General features: G+C 34.7%; 1 protein-coding gene across 2 annotated transcripts in view; it reads right to left on the reverse strand.

Annotated features, from left to right (window-relative positions):
* LOC139132029 (cGMP-dependent 3',5'-cyclic phosphodiesterase-like) overlaps positions 1 to 14,357 on the reverse strand; it is a 48,146-nt gene that overhangs the window by 12,062 nt on the left and 21,727 nt on the right. For both annotated transcript variants that reach the window (XM_070698400.1, XM_070698399.1), the window contains 13 exons: positions 13,813 to 13,852; positions 12,516 to 12,579; positions 11,462 to 11,537; positions 10,389 to 10,449; positions 9,055 to 9,171; positions 8,187 to 8,228; positions 7,653 to 7,726; positions 6,978 to 7,055; positions 6,539 to 6,661; positions 5,921 to 6,114; positions 5,066 to 5,153; positions 3,118 to 3,165; positions 1,735 to 1,809 (listed from right to left, as the gene is read on the reverse strand). In XM_070698400.1, coding sequence (XP_070554501.1) covers positions 1,735 to 1,809; positions 3,118 to 3,165; positions 5,066 to 5,153; positions 5,921 to 6,114; positions 6,539 to 6,661; positions 6,978 to 7,055; positions 7,653 to 7,726; positions 8,187 to 8,228; positions 9,055 to 9,171; positions 10,389 to 10,449; positions 11,462 to 11,537; positions 12,516 to 12,579; positions 13,813 to 13,852 — 1,080 coding nt within the window. The remainder of the gene's footprint in view (positions 1 to 1,734; positions 1,810 to 3,117; positions 3,166 to 5,065; positions 5,154 to 5,920; positions 6,115 to 6,538; positions 6,662 to 6,977; positions 7,056 to 7,652; positions 7,727 to 8,186; positions 8,229 to 9,054; positions 9,172 to 10,388; positions 10,450 to 11,461; positions 11,538 to 12,515; positions 12,580 to 13,812; positions 13,853 to 14,357) is intronic.

Below are 14,357 nucleotides of genomic sequence, written 5' to 3' on the forward strand. Positions count from 1 at the left end.
GGACACACTCATTTTGACCTATAATGGGACTACAAGCAATGTTCTTTGTCACAGACAAGTAGGTATGCTCAAAGGCAGCAAGGACTCATGTACATGTGTGTGTATGTATACATGCCGACTGATGTGTGAACTTTCAGTCTTAACTTTTGAAAATAAAATGAAAGGTTGAAATGTCACAATGCCATCCTCAGTGACCCAAAGGTCTTGTTTTAGCTGAACTTCTTCCACCACATTTTCAATTGAAATGCCTTTTAAACTCAGGACTGTGAATGAAAAACCTTCACAAATACTACATTCATCCGATTGTAAGACCCCACTTGAGTAAAAGACCCTCCCACACTTTTAGGGGATTTTCAAAATTGCTATAGATCTGTGTATAAGACCCCATCCTACTTTAGTTCAAAAAGCCACAAATTCACAACTCAAAAATTGGCGATAGTATGACTTCAACAATCACATAATACAGTATGTGTAGTTGTTGCTGACTGACCAACTAAAGATTTAGCATGAGCACGGTGTTGTGAACTATATAGTGGTTGGAATTTCCTTTTAGACCTAAAAAAAATCATTAAAGATGCTCAATTGATATGAATTTGACATTCCCATGATGGAATAGTAGGTAAAACTCAATTTTTCAATGTACTTGTGTTTGTGTAACATTCTGTTTGTAACCTTCTGTGGCCTCTACTCCATTTACTAGAATAGTCCAATCCCCGCCTCATTACTACATGCTGATCCATGATGTGTGTGCTGTTTTGCACGCAATTTCATTGTTTGTGGCCCACAGTTTTACACAGTGGAAGATTTCTGACCGATGACTGCCATGAATTTCATTGCCATGTCGTTATTTTACTCAACACTGACCTTAGATCTCAGAAAGGTTGGTTGTTTTTATGTGTAGCAAAGGCATGTAATGATACATGTATGTACACAAAGTTAACAGATGCTGATCAGGTGACACATGACTGACTTTCTGTTTTGACTTTCCTTAGATTTTCAAGAATTGTTGCAAAGTATACATGTAATTTCACCCATCATTGGTTAGCCAGGGATTGTTTACGCAGTTGAATTATTAATAGGGACAAAAAAAGGCATGTCAGTTAGGTTAGGGAGTCAATCTGTGTTTCATCTTTGAGGAATGGTTGCCTGTCAAAGTACATGTACATAGGTACTTGTATTAAATCATGTCTATTCGAATTTTGTGAGTTGGCCAGAATATTTCATCAAATTTTTCCCGTGTAAGTTTTTGTACATTCTAACAAAAAAGTGTGAAAGTCTGGAGTTATGCTGAAGGGACATGAAGAAATTGTCATTATTAAAAATAGAAATGTCGGCAGAAAACATGGGCCTGCTCGATCATAAGACTCCCATTATAATTACGCCCATTTAACGTTGCTAACTCCAGGTCTTATAATCGGAGGAATACCATATGACACAACAGACTGACAAGGCATTAGCTCTATAAGAATTACCTCTCCACCAGGCTGAGTAAATTATTTATTGCTTACATATAAAAATGTTATTTTTAGTACACTATATTAAGTCTTTATTTTGTAAGATATCAGAGGCATCTTGAATTGTTTTGACGACATGATCAAACTTAACTGCAATTACTTTACTCCTTCTGTGCATCGGATAATTTCTACAGTAACATTCAGCACATGTAACCAGGAAAATCAAGTTTTGAATGCCAATGTAAAATTGATGACATATAATGTAAAAAATAAGACTTACCGGAGAGGTCAGATTTTCAAAGATATTGCAGCCATCTGTATTCAAAATACATAGTGCTTGTGCAAAATGATGCCGCTACAAAGATTAAAATTAAAGAAAGAAAGCAAAACAAAAACACAAATTGGTTGGATAATTCACTTTCAGAACATCCTCTGCAAACTGCTATCTACATCTTTGTAGCCTCAGAGGGATAACTGAAGCTTCATTAGTATTAACCATTTTTAGACAGACTAAAGGTTATCACTACATCCCCAACTGCACGGTATCCAAGCAAATTTTAATGGGTAGTGAATCCCATGAGATGGTCAAGTGCCTGTGACAGAACAAAACTCAGCAATATCTTAAGAGACATATTTGGTTGATTTCGTAATCTCACATTGACCCTGGACACCTGGTTACAGTTTAACAGAGCACTAAGACAAAAAGTATTATCTAAAGCATAGTTGTAAAAAGCCACCATTACTCAATATAATACAGTGTCAATGATGTGAGTATCAGCGATAACAATAATATTTATTGTTTCTATATATATTTATATCTACAGCTTGTGATAGGAGTACACCACGATATATACATATATATATAAACACAACCACATTTCAAAAGCACACTTTACTTGCATTCTGCATTTTTGGGGCTTGTAATGCTTGCTCATAAAAGACAAAAAATCTTAAATACCTTATTACATAGAATTTAAGTAGGGCAGATTCCTTGTTTAAAGAATCATTTGTCAACAATTGCTGTGGGGTAATTTCATTTGTGACAATCTACTGCAAACAGAAGGCAGAAAAATTTGTACCCTTGGAAGTATGTAAGTCTACAAACTAATACTGTATTTCATTCAGAGAGTAGCATTTGCAACGTGCAACGTTTGTTCCTGTACTTTCTTTGGGTTTTTGTCATAATTATTATTGGAAAACTACTTTCTCCAAGAACTGATTGAGCTATGGGGAATATTGTTATGAACACCGAAATATATCTTGGACAAAGTCATGACAATAACGTCCGTAGTCCCAAAGATACTTCAATAGCTGTTTTGTTGTCTAAATTTCAGCAGACTGATGAGGTGACCCTTTGTATGAGATTTCTCCTATTGATTTGGGAGCATTGGTTCCAGTTTTGAAAACCATGGCTTCAAAATTCAGAAAATCCTTGACTAGACTGATGTACATGTTGGCTATAGAACATTGTTTGATTTACAAATCTAGGCCGGAAATAGTAACAAATACTTCTCTATTTTACAAAATACAACAAATAGGTTTATAGGCTACAGGAGCTAAATTCACAAGATCTGCAACAACAACAACACACAACAATATATGCTAAATAATTACGACACAATTTCATCTTACTCTAATAGCTATTTTAATGATTTTTTCCTACCTCTAATACAGAGCCTTCAGAGCTATAAAGGGCAGCCAATACAGATTGCTGGAATGCAAAAATAACATGGGTAAACAAATTATTAATGAATGAAAAGGTGGGTATATCATTGCTTTGCATTTGAAATTTTGCTATAGTTGGTCTTTCAGAACGCAGGTTGCAGTATTGAAGGAAAGGAAAAAGGATGAGAACTAATAACTCCCATTTCATTCACTGTATAACTGTTATCATTAGAGTGCGTAATCTTAAGGATGATTCATCAGTTTCTCAGCGTTTGTTATCGAATAATTTATGACTTGCATGATTACAGCATGTCAGCTGGTATGCTCTGGTACATGTATCAACATTAATACTTTATTAACTACATTGATTAATTTATGGCATTTCAAAGACACAGTCTGATAATGTCACAGACGCGATTGGCAGGTGATATGTACAGTATGAAAGCAAGCACTGTAAATGCCGATTTTGATTAAAATGGTTTTACTATTCAGCATACAAGGCCTTGAAATTTACTTTAATCAACTCACCCCTAGGATACTGCCCTTTAATTTCCCTTAGCTGAGATAAAGTCTTTTCTGATTTCTTTGTTAACATGATATTTCAAAGCAGGTGTATGTTTCAACTCATCCTAAGGGCAAGGTCTTTTTTTTGTTTAACCAGACTGGCTGGAAAATCTTTGAACCACACAGAGAGGGAAATGGAATGATAAATGAATATGATCCTCATTAGTCCAGAAAAATCTGATCTATACTTATGCCTTTGGTGTAAAATATTTTCCACTCAATAACTATGCAGTGTTTCCTAAAATTGTGTTCACATTTTTCCCATACAGTATCAAAATATGTATGGCAAAGCTGGACAATTTTTCATGCTTTGAAATTTAAAAGCAATTTTTTTATGTTGTTGAGCTGGCTCACCTCTCCAAATCCCTTTTTTATCTGATTGTAGCTGCAGAGTTCAGCAATTTTAACCTGGGATTCACTGTTCTTAACAGCAGGTCAATGTATCATTGCACTGGTGTTATGATCTTTGCCAAAGGCAATCTTATGCATACATACACGGTATGTAGGCCTAGCTCTTGTAAGCTGGGGAAAATCTCCGACACAGCATTCAAAAACACTCAGAAATTGCCAAGCTGCTTCTCATCTTGGGCACTAGAAAGTGTTTTGACTCTCATGAGTCACCAAGATGTTTCTCATTTACATGCAGCTACATGTACACATAATCATCACAGTTGATACTTAGTTTCAAAAGAAAACTCATCATTACAATCAAACATACCTAACTACAATATTTTGCGTGAAGTACAACTGCTGTATAAGAAAAGCAGTGACATTGACACAGTATCACACTACTTGTCTGATATAACACATACACATCTTGAAACTGGAATGGGCAAAGTCACTCCTTTTGACATTTGCCAAGTTTAACATGTGACACTACCAGTACTTGAAGTGAATTTTCATAAAATTGACATATAAAATAACATGACAAAATATTTCACTGTAGATAACAACCCTGGCATGAATACCATGGAAATCCTGGCACATGTGAACAAATTACAAAGCATTTCTATCTCTGTTCAAGTGAAATACTTGTAAAAATCAGCTAGCAATATTATCTATTATTCAGAAAATGGGAAGAATATTTGTTGATGTGTAAAGGGCATTCACCCACGGTTCTATTCTTCATTTCTTCCTCAGAGAGTTCTCTTTGATGAACAGATTATTATCAGAAGCTGGAGAAATCTACACTTCAATATTTATTTCTTATCTTTACAACAGTATGTACACACCTTTATAAAAGCCACTATGAAAAAAAAATGACTTGTAAGCTCTTTATGACTTCCATGGCAGTTCATGCAAATGTGCGCTGTAGGATAACCAGCCAGTTCTATTTACATAACACTGACTCTTGATTACACAGCAACAGAATAAATACTCACTGATTGAACCTGGAAGGTGTTATTAGTTCCTCTGTGGTCCAGGTCGTGACACAAGCATGCCACAAAAAGAGCAAATATTTCCATCTCCCTGAAAACAAAGAGATGAAGTCTTTTTGATACAATAATCATTTACATGCAACTTGTACCAACACACTGACACACATAATTGAGAGTGTCTGTTTATTTTACAATCTATCGAAATAGTATACATCTGAAGGAATTTGATATCATCACTGTAGCCTAAAAAGGTGATTGAAAGTGTCTGTTTATTTTACAATCTATGGACATAGAAGGCATCTGATGGAATTTGAAATCATCACTGTAGCCTAAACGACTAGTAAAAGAAGCATACTGATGTTGCACTGAGTACCTATTCAAACATTATATTATTTAAAAAAGAAATCTTACTTTTCAATAAAAAATGGAAGTTGTGTCATAATATTTGGAGATGATAAGGGATATTCATGTCAATATTGACTGCTGTAAAAAACTGTTGATAACATAATGCTGACCCTTGGTTTCCTATCAAACAGTTCAGTATGCTTTGGAGGCTTGTTACCAGACCAGTGAAAGCATTACATATGTAATTCTGGGTTTGGACTCAGAATCTGAATTTGATTATTGATAGACATCATGAACAGACCCCTTTACAGCAATCTTGTGATACAGTGTAAAAAACAGTTTACATAAACTTTATTAGTTTTTATGATGCATGCACACTTATTCCTTAGACCCTTTTATTAAAAGCAACAAGACAATGATTGTAAATTAATTTTCCAAAAGAACGTTGTTAGAATTCCTTACAATGACAACCTTTATTCATATAAATACATGTACTATCATTTTAATACTTACGTCAACATTTCCAAAAGATTCAAATTCTTATACAAGAGGTAGCAGAAATGGCCAACGGAGAAGGCATGGTACCAGTTATGGTATGGTGGATCTCGATATCCTCTCTTAACCATGAGACAAAAGCGAACCAACGTTGCCTTATTTATCCTCCACCTCCTTATGAATCCCATATCATCAAACATGCTGATAACAGCCTACAGAAGAATACATGTCACACAATAGGTAGTATGAAACAATATTTATGAAGGGAGTAATCAAAGAGTAGAGAAGGAATTCTGACAGACATTTTGAGGCTTGCAATGGATTATAATGAGGAAAAAGGTGAATAAACATATTCATGTGAGCTTCACATCTTAGAAGGAAAGGTGGTGTACTTGGAGCAAAACAATACACAGTCTGCATAACATACCACATAATTACTAAAATGTGCTGTTTTGTTTTGTTTATCCAATAACACAAGATTATTACCAGAATACAGTTGTTGCCAATACAACAATTCCCGTGCCAAGAGTGGTGCATTAAAATATGAGTTGTATTTTAATGATGTGTATAAACTTGATGAAATGCTATGGACAGTATATTTACTCTTTACAGTGATGGTGAAATATTAAACCCTACCATAGAAGTGTCTGATTCAGCAATGGATCTTGGAATACAACTGAATCTATCCATATCTGGCTGGAATGTTCTGGGTTCTGGTATGGGTGTTGTTGTCAGTCTCTCACACTCATTATGATTAATCTGTGGATACAGATTCATATTGCTCACAGATAAAAGAGTTTAGGTACAAACATTTTACTTTCTGTAACTTTCACTAACTTTACAAGACAACCTTGAAACTCTCCAGCAAAATGAAAACAAATAAAATTCTGTCAACACTTGACTGTCTGCATGAAGTACATGAATGTTTGATTTGATAGGCCTATTGCATTCTTTCTCCTCAAACTATACATTCAACTAATTAACCCTGGCAGTATTTTCATTGGGTGAGGCTTGCTGAAGTTTCATGGGTGATTAGTTGAAGAATAGTATGATTATCAGTAAAGCTGGTGTTTACCTGCATATGATACATCATGAGCTCGTTGGACAGTTTACTACGATATTGGGCATCTTTCACTTTCTTGTACAGCAAACTCTGTGAAAATAATCAAGTTAGAAAAAAATTATCATGAAAGTAAAGGTTCAAATATGAACTCAATAATAATGTCTTTGCATTGTACTATTGTTTAAAATATCAAGTCCATTGTGGATAACATGTTTCCAACCTTATTTTGGGTTGAGACAAAATCACGGTACTGAAAAACGGTGAGGCCAAGTACTGAAATTAGATTTAGTATCCTTGTTGGAACAACAAAGCCATTGTGAATTTTAAAGTTCATTATACATGAAAGTATTTGTGAAAAACTGATGACCACAACCAGTATATCTGATGTTAAATAATGGCACAAACTTCACAGAAGGAAAATACAGGCTGGAAATGTTTCAACTTCTCTAAATCTTTCCTCAAGGAAAGCTTAAACCATTCAGTTTCATCATAATGGAAAAAAATGGGGTCACCATACAAATCTGGGGATTGCGATGCAATTAATCTAAAATTTACTGATATTTAAATTTCAGAATAGTAGCTCCAGCATCACTGCCCAAGATTTTAGAAATTGTGATTCATAATCTAAATATTTCTGGCCTGGTATATAGGTTCAGAGACAAGCTTCAAATAACTGCTGCAACTTACGTGTACAATGCTTATCCCACAGTACACAGAGAATGCAAGAGCCACTTCCTCATCATGCTTGGTAAAGTGTGACCCTGAAATCATTTACATCATAAAGACTTACATATGTTATCAATGAGAACAAAAAGATAAACTAAAATATTCTTTATATGATGAAAACTATATCCTATTATAGAATTTGTGAAGATTGTTTGATGAAGTATTTCTTTTATTGTTTAAAACATTACTTTTGCATCACCACTTAGCAGTACATTACCACATAGCAAGGTCAACAATATGCCATGGCACATACTGATTGGTATTGTTACATATTTCTATCGACTATTATCTTGTCATTTTCAATTCTGATAATTGGAAACTAATGTATGGGGCAATGAAAGGTATTCCTGCAATGAAATTGCAATCATACAATTTTGTCAAATGACAAAATGAATATCATGCTGCTTTACATAGGAAATATATTATTCTCTGATGTGCTTTCTACTCTTATTTAAATACTGTTAGTAAACCTTCTTCATATAAATTAAAACTCACCATTTATTTTATTGCATAGTTCTGCTATCCCGATGACCTTTTCTGAAAAATTAGAAAGATACATGGTACATGGTTTTTTACATCTGACAAGGGCATATACTGCTGGGCACGGCAGTGGGAATCAGTAGAGCAAGATTGACTGATGACGCAGACTCTATTATCAGTTACTTTGCGTCTGTTGATACTGCTAGCATTAAGAACAAATACACAGCTGAGTGGGTACCACACTTGGTCACTCAACTGAGTGAGCTGAATAGCCACAAGCCTAATCAATTACATAAATATACCAACCGTCTACTTCAAAATCTATCAGCTAAACTGTAGGGTGTCCACATTTTCAAAGGGATGAGGGGAACATGTGACGCCAATTTTTCTACTTAATTATTATGTAGGTTTGGCATGATGAAGAAATTGGTAATATAACGGGCTGTTGCTACAGATTTCTTCTGTGATGTACAGTAGGAGTATGCTTGAGATCAGATTCTCTGGTCTTCAGGTATGGGGTGCATAATTTTACAACTTTCACATTTTTGGGAAGGATTACATTTTGTTTTGCCATTTCCCTGACCAGGTTCTGGTGCTGTTCTGTGCTAAGCCATAAAAGGTGATAGAAACTGAATTTGCTGATTAATGAGCAAGCAAGCATATTTCCCACTTCTGAAAAAATTTTACAAATCTGACTGAACTGGTGTAATTTGTAACGGGACAACTTGCTGAATGAGAAATCTCAGACAGGTGCAATGAAAGATGGGGTAGTGAATAAACCACTAATAAATTTAAAAAAAAAGGGCTTTGACAGGTTACGCACATTACTGCTGTAGTATTAAACTGGAATAAAAAAATAGGAACATGAAAATCAAGCTTTAACCTGAATCATCCTTGATTGGGAAGCACAGTATATTTCTTGTCCTAAAACCTGTTGTTTCATCTACCCCTCTGTAGAACAAGGGATGCGCATAAGCGTCTTTAATATTAAGAATGGTGCCTGTAATATAAATGATAGATTACATTTGTAAGTGATTGGAAATGGCGTGGCATCATCATATGTATTTAGTACAGTAGTCAAACAGATGTTACTTTGCATTGAAGGATACTGAAGTGATACATGTCAAAAGGAAATGAGTTGAATTATTAGTACAATTTTAATTCTGAAAAACTGTGCTGCACAGCGCATGGAGAATATGAACAATGATAGCAACAACAACAACAAGAATAATGAGGAAATGACCCTAACAAAATCAGTACTATAAATTGATAATGGCAATCATTCTTATCATCTAACGGACCATAGATTTCTGTGCGATTCATGCTGAAAACAGGTGTAACTTAACTTTTCTACTGATATATCTGAAAAGCAAGTTAGCAATAAAATAATGTCACATGATGTTGCACATTGAATGAATGACTGGATGAATTTTTTATTCCTGATTCAAACATATAACATGAGTAAGACAAAGCATACAAACTTATTTATACACAAAAAAAGAAGAAAACCAAGTTTGGGAAAATAAGAGTGGAAAATAGTTGTTCAGCAGCTTATCGACTCCACTCATATGTACCTGGTTGTTTGATTAAATTCACGCTTTTTGGGCAGACTGTTATCATTGGGATTAAATGGAAATCTTTTGAAAATAAGTTAAAATTCAATAATTACAATTTATGGAGACGTAAACTCTCAGAAATAAAATCAGAGGTACTGTTTGACTACGGGAGGATCAAACAGAGAGAGTTTCCATATTTACAAAAAGCAATTCACATAAATGAAATTGTAATGAAATTGAAAACCTTGGAGGAAATAGATATTAAATTTCTGGTCAGACTGATGACTGCAGATAATTTCTATATTCTCTTGTAAAGTGGTATCTATTGGTTATTTATCTTATGTTGCTTGAAATATCATTTCAGACCTTTGTTGTAGTATATTTTACTGTCAACTGACTCGCTGTATGTTTAGTTTTTGGTATTGTTAACTTGTTTTGAAAGTTTTTCCTTGTACTATATTTAAAGTTAGCTTAAAGTAATGGCGGAAGATCATGGATGACGTACATATAGAATCACTGGCATAATTTTGATTTTGCATCATTGGTTATGGTAACAATACTATATCATAATTAACATTAGTTATAATTATTATGATACCCATCAGGTTCGTTATTTCAGAAGCTGACATCAAAGAAATGCAGGTATAAAATTTACACATACCAGTTGTTGCCACAAGACCAGCTATACCTTGATTGATTGGAATTCTAACTTCACCAAGGACCTGCACAGATTGAGCAGAAGTATTAATATCTCATCTTTACATTATCTTAATCACCAGTGATCAATGCTGGACATAATGCTTACTGTGTGTATTGAATGTTTACATGATAAAATGCCAGCAATGAACTATAATATAGGGAAATTAGACATTAAAATATTCCTTTCAAATTGTACTTTCTTTTAAATAGAACAGCTACAACGTCATTGCAACTGAAGTTTGTTATTTAAGTGATCACCAAATTAACTCTGCACGATTCTGCCAGTCTCCACATTTTGATATGCTTGGCATTCACTTGCACTGCCATTAAATCATCATTACTCTTACATTTTGCCGGGCAAGTATCAGTTCATGTTAGTGAACGCATGAGATTTTTATCTACTGTACATAAAGAAAACTGAGAAAATATTTACGCACACTGATCAATGAAAACCATATTATTTTTCCAAGTGTCACACCAGTTTTACACTTTTGTAGATTCCTGAGAAATTGTGGATGGGCACTTATCCAAACCAAACCCCAATAACATAAAATATGATCGGTTTCATTGCCATCAACGAAGTGCAATATATGCTACACTGTTCAAAATTTGTTATTGAATTTGTCTCATGTCAGAGACATAACAAATGGCCACCAAATATGAAAAGAGAACTACCAAACAAATAAAAAATGCAGAATGAAGGGAACTCACACACAATGAGTTCAATATTTTTTATGTCCTGTTCACCAAAACCCTTAAATATCAGGTTGGGCACTTGAGGCATAAGTATCTTTTCTCCAATATGTGCCCATATGAGAAAACCTATGCAATGTAACTATTTGGTAGTTGCTAACTCCAATTCTGCCATGAAGTTTTGAATTTATTACATCATAATTGCTTCCCTGAAATGACTGATGTCTTTTTAGTGAATATATTTGTACAGATAATGGCACGAGATTTAATTCTCAACAGGGGTTCCACTTTCTAACTGGAAAGTTAGATGGTATTTTATGAAATCTGTTGTGGATAACTCACCTCACCATTTTCTGTGACATTTCCATCAAAGACTTTGGCGACTAATTCATCATTCTCAACGAGAAACAGCGAACACCTGTGAATAAATATACAGAATAAATTTGCAGTACCACTATGTGTTTGAGTGTGTTCAGATAAAACTACATCTGCACACGTGTATGCACATGTGTGTTTTTGTATGTGGGTGTTTGCAGGTATCCATACAAGGTATGATAATATCTAGTTGTATCTGATCATTTGCCCTTCTCATCAACTATGGTCAATCTTTCAAAAGGTTCCCTGCAAGATCACACACTACGTCGCCCTTCCACCAGAAACAGAATAAACCCCTTCATGAGTAAACATTGTTAGGTTTAGTAATGATATGCTTTTCTTCACTATCAGAGACGGGCTTATAATGTAAGAAATCTAACAACTTATCACTCCTCCATCACTGAAGTCACATTCCTGACAAAAATTCCAATGCATCAAAAACTAACACTGTACAGCATTAACACGACTAAAAATTAAATGAATGTGAGTCTCTACAGAATTGCTGTTATCCATCTTTCACTCATGATAACGTCATCCTGTGTGTAGCCCCCTCTCCTCTGGGTGTTTACATTGTTTGGAAACTCGATGGTACTCATTAATCATCAAACTTGGTATGCTACGTTTTATCGCTGATTAAATCTTCAAATTTTGATGAATTTCCATTAATTTTGCTCTATCTGTAAAATACAGTTTCTCATTTCAGTCCAAAAGTAATGTCAAAATACCAAGCATTAAACTTGCAAACATAGCCTCTCAGGATGATGTGTCCAATGTTACTGTATACATGAATTCTAGAATTCATTGGTCAAAATTGTTGCATTTTGGGCACAATGTGTTTCTTGACAAGGCTAATACTTTGCATATCAACTTCTTTGGGAGAGGACGAAACTATACTTATTTTCAGAAACAAAAATACGAAAATTTCACCAAAATGCAGCCATTGTTCTGTAACACACAATACTGTCAACTTCCACTCAGCATAAATTTTTTTAATGGATGATTGACTGAGATGTAATTTCACCTTTCTGCATGAGTCATATTTCTTGCTTCCTGCATAACCTCTTGCAATAAGACACAGACATCATCTGGAGAAGGAAAGACGAGAGATGGATAAATGGGCAGATTGCCAGGCAGCATATCATGATGAGGGTTTTCCATGATAAATCACTGTATGGCTGTCTATTCATAAAGTACTTTATCATAGCTGTCATATTGCCATAGCTCTAGAGGAGGCATTTACAATTTCAAAAACCATTTCCTGACTGCTGTGGTATAAATTCTGGCTGCACTAATGTCCTCCTTTCAAAACCATGGAAATCATTTGTACACTGAATCATTTACAGACAGATTTGTGAAAAATCTTTACAGCTGCTTAGTTTAATTTGATTTTTGATACATTCATGACAGCTTATGCTCAAATGAGGATTAAGTATATAAAATAATTGAATTGGCAAATTTGATGTAATACTGCTGTAACTATAATGTTATCCACTCCTGTGCCTGCTCTTTGAGTAATCTGAAGGTGGAAACATTCAAAGATGATTTTGGTAGAGGCTGCTTCTTTGCTACTCTGAGGAATACCACTGATACTTTAAACAATGTCTAATGACAAAAATGTTTTGTTTTTCCTGCTTGAAACTATAAATGGGACTTGATCCTGTAGGATTTCCAAATAAATAAATAAATACATAAATAAATAAATATCTTGTTAGATTTTTCAAAAATGTTATAAGTGAGTACTAACTGTGCAGTACCACTACCTACTGTATAGAAGTAACCCTTCATCTGGCTCTACCTTTGGAATCTGTGGTATGCAAAATATACTTAAAGTGCTTGGTGTCCAGCCCAACTCTAACACACTGTCCTTCCTAAATAACGCTACCAGGCCCTCTTCACTATCACATGGCACTATGTATCCCTGTCCATCAGAGTCTATTCTACTCTCTCTATCCTTGTCTTCAATGCCACTAATGTCTAATTCTCCCCTATCAGCACCGTCTGGCTGTTGTGTCGCATCTACAAACTCTTCACTTGAGGATTCTGATGGACTGTTATCTTCACATGTGTCAACATCTTTCGTTTCTTGACCTGTGCTATTTTTGTGGTTTTGACTGTCTGCTGTGTTTAATCTTGGGAATCTAGAAAATCTATTGATCAGCCACTTTAGTGAAGGTGTAAAGCTGCTACTTGCTACCCCTGTCTTCTCTTTTTGACAATCCGTGCTGCATTCAAATACTCTACAATCCTGCCTAACTGGCCTATCCTGTCTCTCGTACAACGTTTTGGGCAGACTTGCAGGCAAGCTGCACAATACTTACCAAGGTGTGTGAATAGATTCTTAGCAACTTGTAGTAATGCCTGCAAAGCGACAAACACATGATGCTTTCACAACAACTTAAAACACAATTGCTTACTTACAATAACTCACATTTTATCAAACAAATTACAATAACAACCATCAGAAATACCAATTATTTTGAAGTTAGATTGATAATTTTAGTAAGGGCTGATAGTCAAATAGTGTTTCTTGAGTAATACTACGAATAAATATTATTTTGACAATGCATTATCCCCTATTATATTATAGCTTTGTCAATACCAGTGAATTTTCTGACGTCATATCCATACATTATTACTGATAATGTATTCCATTATTAAGCATTGCGGACCCACAGCGAGCAAATTTTTTTTTGGAAAACGAAAAAAGGACTGGGCATTTAAAAGGAGGGAAAATATCGGATAAACCATGTACATAAACCATGTAATACACAAATCTATAAATCTTGATAATCGTGCACAATATTGATAATAATGTCTTACTGTACGATTTATCACATTTTTTGAGTCCTCGCGCACGCATTTG

The sequence above is a fragment of the Ptychodera flava genome, chromosome 4 (assembly GCF_041260155.1).
Source record: "Ptychodera flava strain L36383 chromosome 4, AS_Pfla_20210202, whole genome shotgun sequence".
Classification (NCBI taxonomy): domain Eukaryota; kingdom Metazoa; phylum Hemichordata; class Enteropneusta; family Ptychoderidae; genus Ptychodera; species Ptychodera flava.